The 18,844-nt window shown below is 41.4% G+C and overlaps 1 protein-coding gene across 2 annotated transcripts; it reads left to right on the top strand.

Annotated features, from left to right (window-relative positions):
- Positions 1-4,195: 4,195 nt before the first annotated feature.
- Positions 4,196-8,184, top strand: LOC139284591 (homeobox protein orthopedia B-like). Of its 2 annotated transcripts, none has more exons than XM_070904925.1 (3): positions 4,196-4,232; positions 4,585-4,979; positions 7,684-8,184. In XM_070904925.1, exons 1-3 carry the CDS (start codon positions 4,196-4,198, stop codon positions 8,182-8,184), a joined length of 933 nt encoding a protein of 310 aa, XP_070761026.1. The 2 variants fall into 2 exon arrangements, with proteins under 2 accessions (XP_070761026.1, XP_070761025.1); XM_070904924.1 differs by having other exon boundaries at positions 4,196-4,271.
- Positions 8,185-18,844: the final 10,660 nt, after the last annotated feature.

Genomic DNA, 18,844 nt, shown 5'->3' with positions numbered 1-18,844 from the left:
CTGAATATATGTATCTATGATTTGGATATATATCCTGATTGCACATTGATTGTTGTGATTCTACGCCACCAACAACAACAGTCCCACTAGCCTGTTGTTGTTGTTGTTGTTGTTGGGACTTTCAATGACTGTGTGTGATGTTTAGGGCTGCCGCCTTTTTGTCAATTAGGTGACTAATCAGACGTTAAACTCCTTTGGTCGACTAAGAGAATTTTAGCTGATTAGTCAATGTTTATGGTCTCTGTGTGGAGAACAAGCTAGTCATTAAATCATCACAAATATGGAACACTTTTATTAAGCACTAGGTTTTAAGAGGCCCTTCTGCATTCACCTGCAGAGGGACAATAATACTGGAGACACAATTTGACAGGTTTTTCAATTAAATGTCCTAATTGAAATAAGCAGAACGACATGACCAACAGGATTGTTCTGGTTATGTTGAGGGCTTAAGTGTATTTCTGATCTGTGATGCTGTGTCAGTGATGAACTCACAGTTGAGCCCTTTGGAGGCATTGTTTGCTTAACGGCACACAAACCTCCTGAGTTTGCCTCCAAAGTCCACCCATTATAACATACTTGGGAAAGGGATGCTGTGTATTCATGAATTCACTTTTCCTTGGGGATATTGGACCAATAAACATGTTGAAACATTTCACCTTCATGTTTGACTGGCATGAGGTGCTGAACTTACTGTTGATGAACCACATATGGCTGTAACTCCAACCTGAGCTCGTTCACACTGTCTGTTTCTCTTAATTACAAATGAAAGGAGCATCCTAAACATAGAGCACCTCAGCATGGGGTCAACTATTAACAGCAGAAGTAATGAGACATCTTTAAAGCTGCCGAGACTCTGAACACCACTGTGTTAATGGAACCTATTGTGACTTTCATTGCTATTTTAATAACCTCCCAACCACCACCAAGCACGCACACGCGCACGCAGTCACGCCGCCAATACACCACACTCTCCGTGACACACGCCTCTTCTTCCTCATTAAGGAAATCGCTCTTCTTTGCTGATTATTTTATTTGAAGCCGTGATTACCGCTCTGTGCACCAGATCACGCAGTAACGGAGACCAGGCGGAGGGCAGCGGGTCTAATTGGGCCATGAGATGCGCGGGGTGGTGCAGCAAGGCTGGGTGGCCGAAGAGGGGAGCCTCTAATGGGTTTGCCTGTCTGTGGCTCTCCGCTCTCGCCTCCCTCTGCATCTCTCGGGCTCGGATGTAACTCACTTATTGGTCTGCTTCTTACCCCTCATACTGTCATCAAATCACCTGCACAAAACTACTGTGTGATTTGTTAGAGAGCCGTTGCTGCCGATGGGATAATCGATTTTCCTTTTAGATTTCTATAACTGAGTGAATGCAGATGCCTACGAGGCGATGCAATAGGCCTGAACATCAGAAACAACCAGTTCGCCCACTGGTCCATGTTACAGTTTGGTTGTGGTGTGAAGGATCGTATCCCTGCATATGCCTTTTGTTTCTTATATTGTTTTAACCTGTTCTGCAAAGGCCCATATGAGCAATGGATTTAACGCAGTTTGATTGCTAAAAAACCGCGGAGAGGGTGGACACGGAATTCTTGATCTTTGAAATTGCTCTACAAAATTGCATTTGTTTTTGGTGCGCTTCCATTAAAAGTGTCTCCTCGCGTGTAAACAGCCGTTCCGCACTCAGATGCGCCGCATTAACCCGGGAGGATTGTATGTGAGTGTGTTTTTACTGGGGAAGATTGATGCGGTCCAGTTAGGGAGGCTGAGTGAGACATAGACCCATTTCAAGTGGGTTCCTCTTATTACAGCAATAAGTTACAGCCTGAGGATCGGACAGCTGAGGGGATGTGTGTTATACCCGGGCTGTTTTCACTGCAACAAACCACAATATCAATATTTATCATGTAGGTCTTCAGATAAACAGCAACTACAACCTTTTGATTTTTATGCGGGCCTTTATCTTATGGAAACAAGACGGCATACTAATAGAAGAAAAAAGAATAATAAAACACATTTATTTACTTTTATTTATTGTTATTGTTATTGACAATAGTGTTATTGTTGTTAAATGCATATCTGTATACTTATTTATCTTGTCTAGCCAGTTTATTTGTCTATAAACAGGAAATTAAGAAAGATTACTACTTACTCAACACTATTTATATAACAAAATAGCAATAATCATATTTATAATAATGATAATAATAATTGCATTAGTATTAATAGTGGTAATAGTGCAGTATGTTTATTTTCCAAAACAATACATTTCATGAAATTACATTCAGATAATACGTTGAATGATAGCCTTGAAATAATCCTGAATTAGAATTAAGTTCATGTAATTTATTATTTACTTAAGTCGTAATTTACTAGGCTATCATAAATAGTTCATTATTTATATATTTGCTAATGCACGTTTTGTGTAACAAGAGCTAGCAGAAATTAAAATGATCTCTGACCTTCATGGGCTGAGTTAATTTCAACAATTCCGTTTTTATTTATTTATTTTATGTTACATCAGTTGCCTTCATGCTTACGCTAATTGGAAATCAAACAACTTCCAAAGCATACAGACCGTCTCTCCGGGCTCAAGCCCTTCACAAACGCAGGGTTGGCCTTACAACTCCCAACACAGAGTCCCTCTCCTCCCTCCTGGTCTACACGTCTGAATCAAGCGAGTCCAGGCTCTGCTGCTGCTGATTGCTTCTTCTGAACCTCCGGGAGCTGGTCACAGCTTTCTTCATCTCAGTGGACCATGCACCAGTCCATTTCCTTAAGTTTTCACGCTGTGCTTCATATAGGCTACTTCCCTGCGTCCCGACAGATTGCGGTTGAAGAGCATAAAAGATGAGCTGCCTATGTGGTGCAGGAGGAGAGAGAGAGAGGAGTCCTCGCTCGGACGCCTCCTTTGTGCGGCTGCAAAGAAACCTATTTAGTCCCAGGCGGTGGTCTATTCACCAGGCTCACCCTGACATCTGCCAAAAGCCCTCTCTAACCAGCACTGTCTGGAGAAGTAAGAGTGGAGCGCAGATCAATGGCTGTCCAGTTAATTGTATAATAAACCTACTTATGGACCTCTACTAAAGGGGCACAATCGTTTAGGGTCTAGCACGTCTGATTTTGTTTGAAGCAAACAGGCCTAAATACCTTTTAATTGCGCCCGTGTTGATGAAAAGTCGATGGGAGTTAAAGCGGCCGATCACTAACAGAGCTTAAATCCATCTGTACTCGTTTATTTATTTATTTCCTCGATTTGTCTCCACAAATCACCTGCCATGGGGGAATGGGAGCGATATTCGTTTTGTTTGTGATCCAAGGACGGGAGGGAAGTGGCTCTGGGGTGCTGAAAGGAGGCCTGGCGTTATAAGGCTTCTCATCTCCTACATATGTTTTCTTTTATAACCAAAGTCCACGCTGTGATCTGTACAGAATACACTCCATCTGCTATGCCTCTCATTAGCAAAAAAAAACAAACGAAAGTATTTTCTGTGAATAAACAATCCGCTTGAAAATTGTTTTAATTTATAGATTTCTTTTCTTTCATTTGGTAAATGAATCATCCCTTTCTGAAGCAGGGTTACTGTTTGTTAACAGGCTAATTGACACAGTCCAGTGATTTGAAAATTGAGATTTTGATACGGCTAATTATTTAATGGCAATTTCATTTTCTGGCTCAAATAACTGCAAGCTCCTATCTCCTTCAGCAAAATACAAGCATGAGCTCACCGCCAGTATTTTACATGTATATCTACAAACAGGAGTCCTGTCATGGTACAGGCTATATGAGATTAAACAAACACATTAAGACGTTTAACGTGGAATAATTTAAGCATGAAAAGCTAATAAATCAGAGGACGGAATGGCAGAGGATTGAATTGAATTGTAGGGTTTCGTGCGCGTTGTGGGTGCGCGCGCATGCTTGCGTGCGTGCGTATTTGTGTTTAAAAAAAAAGAGGGGGGAGTCACGTCGCTGACATTTCCAAGCTCCCGCTCTGATTGGCTCTTGTTTGAGGAAGCTCACGGGTTCTTTCAACTAATAAGCGCCTCCCCATCGCTCTAAAGGACATTATAATGCAAGGGACCTCCTTTTTTAACCACAAACCGAATTTTCGTTCATTTAGACGATATATACTTTTTAAATTGCCCAAAGTTGTGGGATTTTTTTGGAGCGCATTTCGCCCTGGAGCGGTACGCCATGCTCTCTCACGCCGACCTCCTGGATGCTCGGCTCGGTGAGTTATCATCACTAAACTCCGGCCCTAAACTCCAGTGTAAGATTTCAACTTCTTGTTCAACCTTGTGAAGTGATAGATAGACTGTGTAGTTAATTGTGTTAACAGCTAAGTGGCTTATTGTTGGTCGAAGCAATTCTTTATAGTAATTTATCTGGAATGAGCTGACAGCTAAAATTACGCTATAAAATTACGACCCAAGCTATATTCAGTTTATTTGTTGTATTCTCTGAATGAATGTACCTCTTGTCGTAGAGAAGCAAAGCTATTTCATGTTACTCTCATTTAAAATGCTGCGCTTAAAGATTTGCCATGCATTTACTCAAAGCCTCTCTCCTCCTCATCATCTCAGGGATGAAGGATGCTGCCGAGTTACTCGGACACCGAGAGGCTCTCAAGTGTCGGCTGGGTGGTGGGGTGCCTGACCAGGGGCATCCGGGAGACATGGCCCCTGGTTCAGACTCTGTAGAGGGAACCACTCTCCTGCCGGGAGAAGACATCGCCACTGTGGGATCCAACTCTGCCGTCATGCCGGTGAACGGGAAGGAGCAGGAGAAGCAGCAGCAGCAACCGCAGCAGAGCTCCGGTCAGACCTCCAGCCAGCAGAAACAGAAGCGGCACAGGACGCGCTTCACCCCGGCGCAGCTCAACGAGCTGGAGCGCAGCTTCGCCAAGACCCACTACCCTGACATCTTCATGAGGGAGGAACTGGCGCTGAGGATCGGACTCACTGAATCCAGAGTTCAGGTAAACACTTGTGCAATGTGGATGATTTTACAGATGCAGACAGTGGCGTGATCAAGCAGGGTGTGGCTTTGGGTCCAGATTTGATCTTGTAGGGGTTTTCCAGCTTGAAAAAATGTCCAAAAATCATCCTTTAAATCCATCTGGAAGGCAGTGAGCACAATAGTCTAGATACACATCAGGCGAGGATTCAGGACCAATGTCCCCCCTGTGCGTTTGTAAAAGATAGTTTTATCCCTTCTAATAAGTTATCATTCACCATAATGTATTTTCAGTCGGTGTCAGTTGTCACTCGTCCTCTTGTCCCCAGAAATGTTGTGGTCTTCAGGTGTTAAGTTTCGGGTGCAAATTCTTAGAATCAATCGAAGCGAATGGGCGGATTGACGCCACTGGTGCAGTCAAAGTGGCACCAAACCAGAACGTAAAGTGTACTAACGTGTAGATTGTCATTGAAGTGATAGGATCATTTTAAAATGTTGTATTTAGGTTTGTATTCAGCATTATATCCTGCGTCAGTCTACTCACCAGCGTAAAAATAAAATAAAGGATAGAGTCGTTGAATTCTGATAATGTTGTTCTAGAAAATAAACCGACTCAAGTCTATTATAATTGAATTATGTTATTAAAATATTCCATCATTTGTTCAAGTCTAGTCTGATAGTGGGCGATATTTAATTTTAAGACGCCGTGCCCCATCTAATATAGAAAGTACTCTGTCCAAGGTGCTGAGACATTTCTCACCTGTGGATAACGAGCAGTAATCCGGTTTTCAAAGAGTCAAAAATATTCAGGTGGCTTTTACAATTGTCAGAAAAGAATAATATATAACGCCACCTGTGGTGACTGCCGCCAGAAATAAGGAAACTGGGGGTGTGAAAGTTTCGTCTTTCTTTACAGTTGCCTAATTTTCATTTCGGTTTGTTTCTGTGCAAATTTTAAATTTGGACCTGCAACAACTGCATACAATTACATAGATTTAATTAAGGCCTTTAATAATTATTTTTCTATATTTTTTTTACAATAACAAATATAGGGAGTTACTACTAAGTAGTGCCCAAGATATTTGAGAGTACATTTTTAAGAATTTAAAACACGACTCCCCTTTTTACAGAAATATTAGGAAGGGGAAGGGGATATTTTGTTTTACTTACAGTGGGGACATGTTATTAAATAATTTATATTTTGGGAAATTGCACATATGAACCACTTTTAAACAATGTAAACTGGAGACACTCTGTGCTTATTTCTGAACAAGCATGCAGGAACACACCAGGCTCTAATAAACCAAACACATTATCAACCAATTTCAGTCTTATTTATAACAGTGAACGGGTTATTAACCAGTGATGTGAAATTCATGCAAATTATCCCACTGAAAGCAATAAAACCAGTATAATCATTAGTCACCTTAATAATCAATTCTTTATTCTATCTAGTGCGGGATCCCAGCCGCGCGGTGCAGGTCGGCTCCCGCTCGCTGTCGGTAAACATCAGTGCAGGCCGAGCAGGTGCAGCCTTCAGGGGGCGGGCGTGTTGGCCCGCGTGCGTGCCTCCACAGCCTCTCCTTTAAAATGCTCTATCAGCGACGTCTTAATAGGACTCAAGAATATATTGTACTTTTTTAATGGAATGAGAAATTGCATTTTCTTTTCCCCCGAGTGTAATGGGTTTGGGCGACGTTTCACGGATGGCTGAGCGGAATGAGAGCGAGATTTCACTTTTAATACGGAGGCATCGACTCACGGCCTCGCGCGCGCATTAATCACGCCCGAAGATGATGAAATCTCTATAAAGCCCAACTGGGACGCGCGTGCGGTTTTTTAAGCTGTGTTGGCTTTGTTGCTCGGTGTGTTGTGTGGCGCGTGCGTGCGTGTGGATGGGTAGCTTTTATTTTCACTTGGATTGTGTACAGTAATGCGGGCCATTTGTATTTAAGTCCACACAATATTTAGAGCAATTTTCAGTTAATCTGCTTGTAAATAAGATGTTAGAAAGATACATTTTTCGGCCCACTGCTGCGGAACAGCAGTAATAAAACCCCCTCTGACGGCTGCGTTTTTATACTGAGCACCTTCTGCATATTGTATTTACAATTAAGTTCCTAACCCTGGCCTTTTGACTGTTTCAGTTCCACCCATAGCGTCTTAGAAATACGGCATTATATAGACAGTAGCGAATGGCTGGTATTTACAAAATCCTCCTTTTTAAAGTGGATCCTCTTAGTTATACATGGCTATACTATACTGTACTCATTTAGAATAATTGTACCTGCTACAGACGGTACTCCCTCAAAGTTCTGCTTGTTAGGCTTGTGGTAGTTTGCAGAAGGTCTATTTATGTCTTGTTAGTTCTGCAGTGGTGAGACAGTACAGGGTCAGATTCAGACCAGGGCCCATAGCCGGTACAGAATGTGTTGCTCAAGGACACTGTAGCAGGGTGAATCAGTTTTGTTGTAGGCCTGTTAATATTCTATAAATGCTAATGTACTATTAGAGCTCGAGTTTGTCTGGGTGTGGTCAGATTGTAGTGAGATTATCGTGCTTAATAGTATTTTGCTGCCGTGTTTACACTAACACATACTGTGGGGGCATGCTCCCACATTCACCCTGCTGCCCTCACCACAGTGTCATGTAAACAAATGCTGCTCCACACATGCCTGCCTCGGTCTATCATCTGTCGGCTCACAGTCCTGTCTCTCTGCTTGCAGGTTTGGTTTCAGAACAGACGCGCTAAGTGGAAGAAAAGGAAGAAGACTACCAATGTTTTCCGCTCCCCGGGGACGCTGCTCCCCACACCCGGCCTGCCACAGTTCTCTGCCGCGGCCATGGAGAACAGCCTGTGCTCCTTCCACGCCAACGACTCTCGCTGGGCCACGGGGATGCCGGGGGTCTCCCAGCTGCAGCTCCCGCCGGCCCTGGGTCGCCAGCCGGGCATGCCACAGTCCCTGTCACAGTGTAGCCTGGGTCCAGGCCCGCCACCAAACTCGATGGGTCTCTCCAACGGCCTGTCCTCCAACGGCTCCGGTCTGCAGTCCCACCTCTACCAGTCGCATTTCCCCGGAATGTCGGCCTCTCTCTCCGGCCCCACGAACGTATCGGGCTCCCCGCAGCTGTGTAGTTCCCCGGACAGTGACATGTGGAGAGGGACAAGCATCGCGTCACTGCGGCGCAAAGCGCTGGAGCACACAGTGTCCATGAGTTTCACTTAGTGACTTTTCAAAAACACCCCACCCCACCCCTCTCCTCCCAACTCCCTCTCCCAGCTCCACCCTGCGGCTCCTCTTCTGTTTTTATTCCCGCTATTTAGATCAAAACGAGCAAAACGAGCGAGCTAATCAGGCCTGAAATGTGAGAAAATGGAGACTGTATGTGACTTCATCTAGACATAATGACAAAAACAAAAGGCAAACACTGATGGACAAATGGAAGACAGAAAACTTGGGTTTGGGGTTTATTTATCTTGTTAATTCAAAAGGATTTTATCAACTATTGATGATAAATAATATTATTGTAATGATCTCTAGACTATAGGCCCTAATTACTGAGAGCCAAACAATCGTCGTATTTACGTTTTCACTGAGTGTGTCTTTACGCACACGTGTTACTGTGTTCAGGTGAAGTTGTGTTATGTCAAACGGTTATTTATAAGATTGGGTATACATTTTGGTAACAGCCTACCACACACGCTCCATACTGTAGGTGGGCCCATTGAGCTGGGTCTCAGGCATGCACTGTGCATGTGGATTTAAACGCTTGGATAATTTAAGGAGAAAATGGTGCCCACTCGGATTGAAGCGGTACTTTTGTTAGGCGACCTCAGTCTCGTCTGCATGAGGCGGGAGCAGAAATCTAAAGAGGAAAAAAAAATACAATGATCTCTCAGTAGGCCTACTCTGTTTTAGGATGTTTTGTGTAGATAAAACATTCTTGCTATGTACCCGCTGGTCTTTTTTGTGACATGTTTTAACTTATTGTATGTGCTATTACTTGACACATTTCTTAAATGTTTGATCTTACATCGAAATGCACCACATTGACGGGTTTGTACCAATTTAAAATGAAAGAAACAAATAAAAGTAATTTTCAAGAATGTCAAAACAAGAATGATTCATGTCTCCATTAGATGTGATGAGATGTCATTTTGTACAAATTCCTATAGACACAAAATATGTGACCCTCAGTACTGACCTACCCTTGTTGTAAGTTGTTGATGGTACTTATATTATTATACTAATATTAATTGTTTAGGGTTTTATAGTTTATTTGGACTTAATATATGTAATATATATTATAATGTATGATAGACTTGACTGCTAATATATTCTAAAATGTAATTTAACTTATAATGTTGCTTAGTGACACACACACACACACACACACACACACACACACATATATATATATATATATATATACACACACACACACACACACTTCTTTTTTTTTTTTACAGTGTTTGAGGTGACAGGGTTAAAGGGTTTATGAAGGGTGACTGGTCCCATGGTGGCAGACAGCAGCGGTAAAGATGTCAGTGCTGTGATGTGACGGTCATTGCTTTTAACCATGACGGTCATCCTACTGAGCGGACTGGATGGACTGTAACTAAACAGGAAGAATCACAGGCCTGCGTGTGTCTATGGTGTATCCCAGCCTATAGTTTCTATAGCTTTTTATTTTAAGGCTAAAGCTGGCTGCTACGAATACCTGTTCTGTCTACTTACCTGGCCAAGTAGAAAATAGTTGCAGCAACTGGGGTTATTATAGAAATGCCAGAAGAGATTAAAAGGCTGCCCAGCTCTCACATGAATGTTACAGAAATATAACTACTAAATATAACTATACTTATCAGGCTGTAGACTATAGATTATACCTATCAACCTGTGTCTGGGTCACATTTTAGTCTGATATCTGCAGGTTACTCCTGTATACTTTGCATTAGGAGCTGAGGGCAACCATTTGCTATTAGGTAGTTGCCAAATGGCTATTTGCACATACAGTATTTAGGCCAAACAGCTAAACTGCAGTGTCATTAAAGTGGTTTAAAAAGGCTATCTTCAATTTTAAGGCACAGATGGACCAGTGAAGAATCAGAGTATAGTTTCACATTACACAATTGTAATTTAAGGAATCAGTGGCACCAGTTGTGGATGTTTCTGTGGTACATTGTTAGACTTTTAGTCCTTTTGCTTCGTTATCTGCTCGTTCTGGTGTAGTGTACTTCTGTGAGGTGACTATAGTGTAGAGGCTTTTACATGGACTCACACACAGACTTCATATTTCATTAATCATTAGAAAATCGAATTACAGGAATAAACTTTAGACAAACCTATAAGAGAGAGACATACTGTACCTAGTGCTCAAAAGTGCATAGACCACTGTTTGTCCTTCAACTCATTGAATCATCAGACTTCAGTCTTCTTATGCAAACAGCTGTTTATTGAGGGATCTCTGTGGTACCTATCAATCAGTACCCTAACAATGGCGATGAGCATGAAATATTTTTTAGATAAATAAATAAATAATAAAACATGTTGATCTGGGCATTTCCTAATTATAGGAAAAAAGTGAAAAGAAATGCGTAAGATATTTCTCATTTTTGTATGTATTATTATTCCTGTGTTAGCAACTGAATTGGCTACAATATCCATAACATTAAATATAGTCCAAATATCAATTATATCTTTTTAAAGCAATGGACAAACACAACCCTTTGAGATATTTATGAATCTAAACTGACATTTTGTCACCCTGAAGTTGGTCAGCTGACGTCTTTTCATTATTTCTGATATATTAGGCCTAACTTGTATAATGTTTACTACATGCATGTCATGACAAAAATGAAAATACAGATAATCAGTATTAAGCAGTTTAGCCTTTACACCTTTTGATCATTTGACATTCATTTAAAATTCATCATTACTTGCCCATCAGTTCTGTAATAAGCAAAACTCTCACCTTGTTTGCGTTTCTTTAATTTCAAATTATCCTGATGTGAGATGTAATGTCTCTAAACTCAGGCGCAGCTCTGAAAGAAGTAAATAAATTTTTTCCATTATGAAAGTGAGCGGACCTCACTGTCTGTGTCAAAGATTATAAGTGTCAACTTGAGCCTGAAATCACAGCGGCTCAAATTAATCAGCGTGTTAACCTCATCTCGTTGTCAGCGCTGAGGCCAATTTACGGTCACGGGATGGTAATTGATGAGATATGGCATTACCATAAGCAGTCCCACTGCCTGTAAACTTATAATTGGAGTTTCTGTAACAATGCAGGGGGGTTAAACAAAGGATTAATCATAATTAACAAAAGTATATTACTTTTCCCATATTAAACAGTTGGTTCCCACCTTTTCTATTAACATAAATTTGTTTTCAGTAATTTACTGAATTATTGAAAATACCAACCCAAGTCAAGACCCTGAAAAAATAATTTATTCCTCTCTGTGCTTTCATGTGTGTGTGTGTGTGTGTCAAACCCTATATTTAAGTTATACACAATTAGCTTGAATGAAATAGCCTAAAGTTTTCCAACATACAATAAAAAACAGTTTTCACATTATTTTCCAAACTGTTTACAAGTGTGCCACGCAGCAGCTAACACACAGGATCACACTGTGATTACATTTACAGGTTGATATATGTCCAGGCTACATTGTGTTATTTTGCAGACTGGAAGAAAGCCTGATTACAGGAGGAACACTTATAAATAATCTTTGTCTTGGTCTAGTCACCATGAATGTAAAAATCTCAGGTTATCAATTGTTTATACTTATTGAACATTACAGTCAGTGTAAACCAGGGTCAGTGTAAATCTAGGATGTAAATGGATGTTAAACCCATTTATTTGTGGAAAAGAGTTGGCCAACATCAATCTGCCATTTTTCTTACTTTAATGACTGTTTGCTTCATGATGGTCACTAACTCGATTGCTTATTTTGTCTTAATACTCTATGTTTGCCTCTACACTACCCATCCCAGTGCTGGCCCAGGAGCAGTCTATCATATTTTTTAGAATGAATGCAGGTGGCCCACCTACCCTGCAGAGGCATGTAATTACAAGATACTGCATGACAACAGTTGATCAAACGTTATAACCGCAGCCAAGCTGACTGCTGCTCCACCCATCCAGGCTGAAGTGTGTGTTGTTCTGGTAAATCTAGCTCTATGTGTGGCTCAGCCCACCAGATCCAGCCCTGTGCTGACTACTGTGTCCTGGGCTGCAGTAACAGATGTGAAATCACATTACCCAAACGCTGCAATTAGTCTCACTCGCTCGCGGGTTAATGAGTTTGTGGAAATGTGCGACCCATTCCTCATTAGGTAATTTCTCATGCACTGATGAGAGGGAGAGAGATGTGGGTATAGCAACTCAGTGGAAATGGCACATAGTCTGCTGCAACACATACTGTAAAGCAGAATGCAGCGGGAGGGGGGGGGGGTGTCTGCAGCTGGACATTATGGGGGGAAATTTATCACCTCATCATTAATCATGGATGAGACTTGCATGCATGTTGTTCTGTCTGAGAAAATCCACCGTTTACACCATCAAGTCTTCTGTATTTGCATCCAAGAGTTCAATAACAGAGGCCTTGTAGAGCAGCTTCTATCGCTCGCTGGGGTTACATCAGTCTGTCTCATTATGGACTGTGGCTATGCTTATTTCCGTGCTGTGAGGCCAGAGAGTCTGTGGGTGAATAGACAGCCCGGGGCAAAGCTCTGTCAGGACACAATGGACGACAACAAAAGAACTAATTAGCAATCAATTACCGACGTGTTTCTGTCCTGCACCTTTTATCTGGTTAGAGTGGAGAGCAGGTTACCACTCAACATGTCCCATTCACACACACACCACCTGCTGCCTATGTATGTGTGTGTGCAGCAAATGTGTGTGACTTTTTGGCGAATTTGGATTATTGCAGGGATGTATGTGGTAACCCAGTGATACCCGGTTTGCTGCAAAGAAAATGTAACCTCTCTCCTGAGTGAGATAAAGGTGAAAAATCTTCAAATGAATCCAATTTAGGCCTTTAGAGGAAGCTGCTTTTCGTCGTGTCTGCACCTAAGAGTGTAAAAGATAGTTGTTCATTAGCCTCATCTGTGCCAATCAGTCTCTAAACTCTCCTTTTGTTGTGTCTCATTGCTTCTGTTCATTGTTGTGATTACTTGTAGTTGATCTAAGTTGCGACTGAGGAGGAAATTTCTTGCATTAAAGAATTTTCAATCTACAACTTCATAAAAACCATCATAGATAAAGTAGATTTAGTGTTAACCTAATTTGGGCATGTGGCTTGCTCATTTCGGCATCTCCCTCTCCACTTGCTCCACACACACACACACACACACACACACACACACATACATACGCATACACAGTGACATCTGGGGGGAAAGTGTGCTGTGAGGAGGCTGCGACTGCCTCTCATGATAACAACTCTGCATCTCAACAACCTGCATCCATCATCATCAACACTAACATCTGCTCTGAGCCTCAGCCTTAAATCTCTTTCTACCCCCACAACCCTTTACCTCTCTCTACTTTTCCCCCTCTCTCCCCCTTTCTTACTCCCTCTTTTTCTTCCTCCGCCTCTGTTCTGTCCATCTTTTTCACACGACAAGCCACTGTAGCTGCCTTTTTTTTTAACCACTCCGCTCAATCTGCTTTGACTCTCATCCAAATCCCCTCATCTGCAGAATATGTGCGGATGTGTTTTCGTTTCAACCATCCTTAAAATCAATATTTAATGATGATGTTATCAGTGCTTTTATGTGTAATTTAGCCAGAGTGTCAGTATGAATGAGACACTGTCAGCTTCATGGCGTCAAGCATTTATTTTCTGTTAATGGGCGCTCCTGGTGGTATACAAACCAAAACCCAGTGGACTTCTGATGGATTTGTCTATTTCATTTCTGTTCACGCATGCATTCACAACCATGCGTGCATGCATACAGTACATGTCTACCTACACACACACACACACACACACACAAAGTTAAGTTGATTAAATAAAAATTTGAAGTATAAAGTGTTGCAAATAAAAGCAATGAATGCTGTTTGATGTGACACTTCTTGCTTTACAGCACCAGAATAAGACAATGAATGAGGCTTAAAACATAATCAATCAAAGCAACTGTTTGCTTCAAAACAGACTGCATCGCCCGATTCTGACATTTTCCAAAGCCATGACAATTACTTCACCTCTTCAGCTCTGGGAGCCAACATTGTTGAGAGGCAATAATCATGATAGTTTTCTCAGTCATTTTTCTCCCAATAACAAGCCATTTTTAATCCAATTAGGAGTGCTAACGTGAGAGGCATAATACCACGGCCCCTGGGACAGATGAGAGAATATGCAGGACATTTATCCCGACAGTCAATATTGGATTTCTCACTAAGCAGCTGTGCCTGCTCTCTCTGACATTCTCCACCTCTGCACAGCGATCCGTCCTGATTAAATGGGCTTTTCTTCTTTATCAACATTCATTACATGACCTGGTCATGCATCGCCACCGAAACCAGGAGTAGCAAAGTTACATGCTTCACGTTGGGGTTTTCCTACTTGACTTTCTCTTTGAATTCAACTGTTTAATGAAAGATGATATATCACATGTCTTTCTTTTGGATCTTAGGTGGTGTTTTATATAAGCAGGTGTGTTATGGTATTCCCCAAAAACTTTCCTCACCTAGACTGACAGGCTGGATGTGTTTTTACATGTTGGACCTGAAATCAGGTGGCTAAACTAGTTTTGTATTACAATATAGGTCTGAGGTTACAATATCCAACAGTTGTTCTACTTAATTTCCTGATTTGAATCCCCTGATTATAACAGAATTTTAAGCTTGGAAAAGTCAGAAATCTGCTCATATTTCATGTTTTATTCAGTTTGCTCAGCTCTGCTAAGATACAGAAAGTATAATTTAGTGTGCAACACTGATGATAAGAAAGCAACAAAGAGCTGTCAGTACTTTGATGCCAACAGCAGCTAAACATTGCCACCTACTGGTGGCTGTCAAGAGGATCACAGTGCTGTGCAAAAAAAGAATTTTATTCATTCATACAATTATTTATTTATTTTTAAAAAATTTAGACAGATGGTCAATAGATTTTATCTCATCTAGGTATCACTTAATGAAATATGTCTGTTAACTCTACAGAGAGTCGTACAATTATTGTTCCATCAAAACACAGCTAATAAAACGCAGAAAATGCATGAAAAAGAGGGTTGCTGTTTATAGCTGATTGCAGTCGATACATTTATGCAGTGCACTGAATCATTGTCATTGAGTGCATTGATTATGTGGACTAATCAATGTTTATTAGGCTGGAGAAGACTAGCTGGACCACAGTGGAGGCTGAATGATGAAGGAACACATTTACTGGGTGTCAAAGGCCCACCCACCTGCCCTGAGCAGACATGTTTCAGAGTTTGAGGGAACTTCAAACTGTATGTTTAGGGGACTACATACAGTTTCATATAGTCCAAAATGGATGTACAAGATCAGAACTGAGTTTAAGGAAGCAGATTTTGCATATTCAGCAGGACAGTAATATACTACTATCCATGCCTCAGCCCAACACAGTATTAGCACTTGGCCAACATTGAGATAGTTTGTGCTAAAATAAGGAAGAGTTTGGTTTAAAAAAAATCAATACTGAAAAATCCATTGCATTAGTCCTATCCTTGTCTTTTGTGGTGCCTCTGACGAGAGAGAATGAAAAGGACCATTGGACTCTTTACAGCGTTTCTCTTTCTTTTGGCACAGGTGCACCCATCCTTCCTTATGCTAACAGCTCCAGTGGCCTCCCGGCTCCTCCTGTACCAAAACCTGGTGTGGACTGTGGCACTGGGTACCATAGTCCACACTGACCAAAAGGTGCTGCATGAAAACACTGACACTGACACACATGGATAAAAGCATCAAACTGGAGCCTCCAGACGCAAAGAGGCCGTTGATGCTCAGTTGTTTTTATACCAGTAATTGGAGATGGTCGACTGAAAGAATGATTTCCAAGACACGAGCCGAAACAAGAGACCTGAGACGAGGGTGGCCTGCAGTATGAAATGTGCTCCATGAAGGTAAGAAGTGGTCCTCAAATCATTAACCCAGCAGGTGCCCAGTATACAGTATACTGAAGCAGGTTTGTTCTCATTGAAACCATCTTTCTTTTTTTTTCTTCAGACGCCTCTGACTAACCCGTGCAAGACAAAAAAAACAAACAAACACGTCACTCTGATATGAATCGTTTGTTTGAAAGAACAAGTTGTCTTACAAGAGAGGGTGTTCAATAGTGTCCCTTCATAGTTTCAATGAATTGTTTGTCTTGTGTTTTTCCACCAGGCCAGGCTTGGAGATCGGGGTCACATCAATCAGGGTCGAGGATCAGGCTTGAGTGAGTTACTAATGAGTGAGTTATGAGCACAAGACACATCATGATAGACTCTAGTTGTATCAATTAAACAAAGAGTATACAAATATAAATGTAATGTAATGATGTTTGACTTTGCACCAAGTATTTCCTCGCTAATCAGCCAAAAAAAGATTGGAGTTTATTTTTGAAGCAATGATTTTGCTCCCCAAGCCCTTTAGTTACATTTTGGGCCACTGCACTCGGATTGTGTCACTCTGTCTGATTGTGTTTCCTTGGGAAAAGAGGTCCCTTGCTGCTCCAGAACAATTATTCCACAGTGCACTCTGTAATTATACTATTATGTGGAATTACTCTCATCATCTGCATGCACCATCAATCATCACTGCGCAATTTGTAAATGTGTTAATTGCTTCACCAGGCCAAAGACAACAAAAAGCTCTTCACATGATGTTTCAGTGGCTCTTTCCGGTATGTACAGTACCTCAGCATAGTCAATATACATTGTCATTGTCAATAACTAGACTTACCGGGAGGTGTGTGACATTAAACAAGAGAATAAGTGAGTCAAAGCCAAACCAAGCCAATTTTTGTGAAGGTTTATTTTGTATTTTCTGTCATTTGTCACATTAATATACAGTATCTCTATGACTGACTCATAGATGCTTCATTCTGATTTATCCTGACAACAAAATGTTTTAGATAAAAGACTTAAACTGGTCAAAGCAAACAAACAGGCCAGCATCAGATGGGAGTCACCATGCCTCCCATGAAGAACTCCGTTGGAAGGTAATTAAAATAGGAGTGTGTTATCCATTGCTCCTCATTAATGCACTTTGAATTAACCACTTTCAGGGGAGAGGAATGGGGAGGAGGGGACAAGGGAGAAAATCCATGCAGGCTTTAAAGTAATCTCTCTCTGTCAGGTCGGTCCAAACGGGGAGGGTCGGCTCATTACGGCCTCTACAGGAGATGAATGGGTCAGTCAGGCAGTAAGGGGAGCCGGGCTGGACCGCTGTGTTGACAGACAGATCCACACAAGAAGTGTGTGTGTGTAAGGAAGTCAACACACACTGAACAACAAAGCCAAACACTGAGCTATATGTGCTATCTTTGCCAGGGAGCAGGTGTGCAGAAGGAGGCCGCATGCTGGGATCCCAAGGCAAGGTTAAGACACTAATGTCTGGAGTCAACAATCATTGTGATTTAACTTTGACCACATGGAGGGGTGACTGTCACATCTGGCCAGCTGAGGCAATCATCACAGACACAGAGGGCACTCCTGAACATTTTCAGAACTGCTTCTATATTTAAGAAAATTGCAGTGAATTGTAATTCATGCATATCTTGCATCGTAATAAACCTCAAAGGCCCGAAATAATCAAGCCTGTTCCTATATCTGCCACCAGATGGCGTTGTAGTCCTTTGTCTTGTTGAGACAGAGTCAGCGGACACTTCCGCTTGGATTTATTCTAATAATGAGGACATGGAGCTTTCTTAATTAATTTCATTTTAAACATATCTGAATGTCCTGTTACATTTTCACCAACATCAGAGCATTAACCAACAGCTGATTTAATATATTTAATGTGTGTTTTTATGTCACATATTAGTGGGCTATGTTTGTATGCTGTTATGCTTACTTAACACAATTGTTTGTTGATATAATCTGGCCACTATTGCATTTTTACCCTGATTTCTGTGCACATTGTAGAGTGCAAAGTGCACAGACAGTTCATCTCTGGGCTGCACAGGATGTTAATTAATTTATTCAGGATTGTCAGTGTTAGGATGGGGGGGGTGGGGGGGCGCCATATGGGAAGAGAGGTTAGATATGATTATTTTAGATTAGATTAGAAGATGAACTCTGTGAATAGACCAGCATAATGTGAATTGATATATCTGTTCATCATTTGGAGCTGTATAATGAGACTTTGGGGTTACTTGTTCATTAAAATCTATCGATTCATTTAATAAATTGGATCCAAACAATTACAGTATGTATCACAGCACCACATCACACACATCGCAGCGCTTGTGTGAAATCGCCCCGGGACAAGCACTTGTAGCACATGGCGGCGCATAAAATACACACACTATCTAGCATTTTGCTAACATTTTCCTTTTTCCTCTGCTGTCATTCACATTAGCAAAACACTCTTTAGCAGCGAGACCCTGACTAATAGGTTCAGACATCTTCTCAACACAAGAACTTTGTAAGACAACTAGTTATTATCACTGACCACTGGCTTTTAAATGAAAGTAATACACCTTGAATAGGTCATCAGCATTGTAGGACAACGGGCTGAGAGGCTTTTAGACCAAATGTTATTCATTAAGCTCATCATTTTTTTGGTTTGTAGTCCTGTGTGTTGCGTCACAGACCTTCATCACTGAGAAAATGTCAGCTATCATTAGCTTAATTTAACTGTGGGCCAGAGTTTCACACTCAGCCTCTCATCTTTTTTTCAGATGAATGAGAGAAAGTGTGGGCTGTTCTATTA

Source organism: Enoplosus armatus, chromosome 4 (assembly GCF_043641665.1).
Source record: "Enoplosus armatus isolate fEnoArm2 chromosome 4, fEnoArm2.hap1, whole genome shotgun sequence".
NCBI classification, from domain to species: Eukaryota; Metazoa; Chordata; class Actinopteri; order Centrarchiformes; family Enoplosidae; genus Enoplosus; species Enoplosus armatus.
The sequence above is the reverse complement of the archived record's forward strand: the minus strand, read 5'-3'. Positions and strand labels throughout refer to the sequence as shown.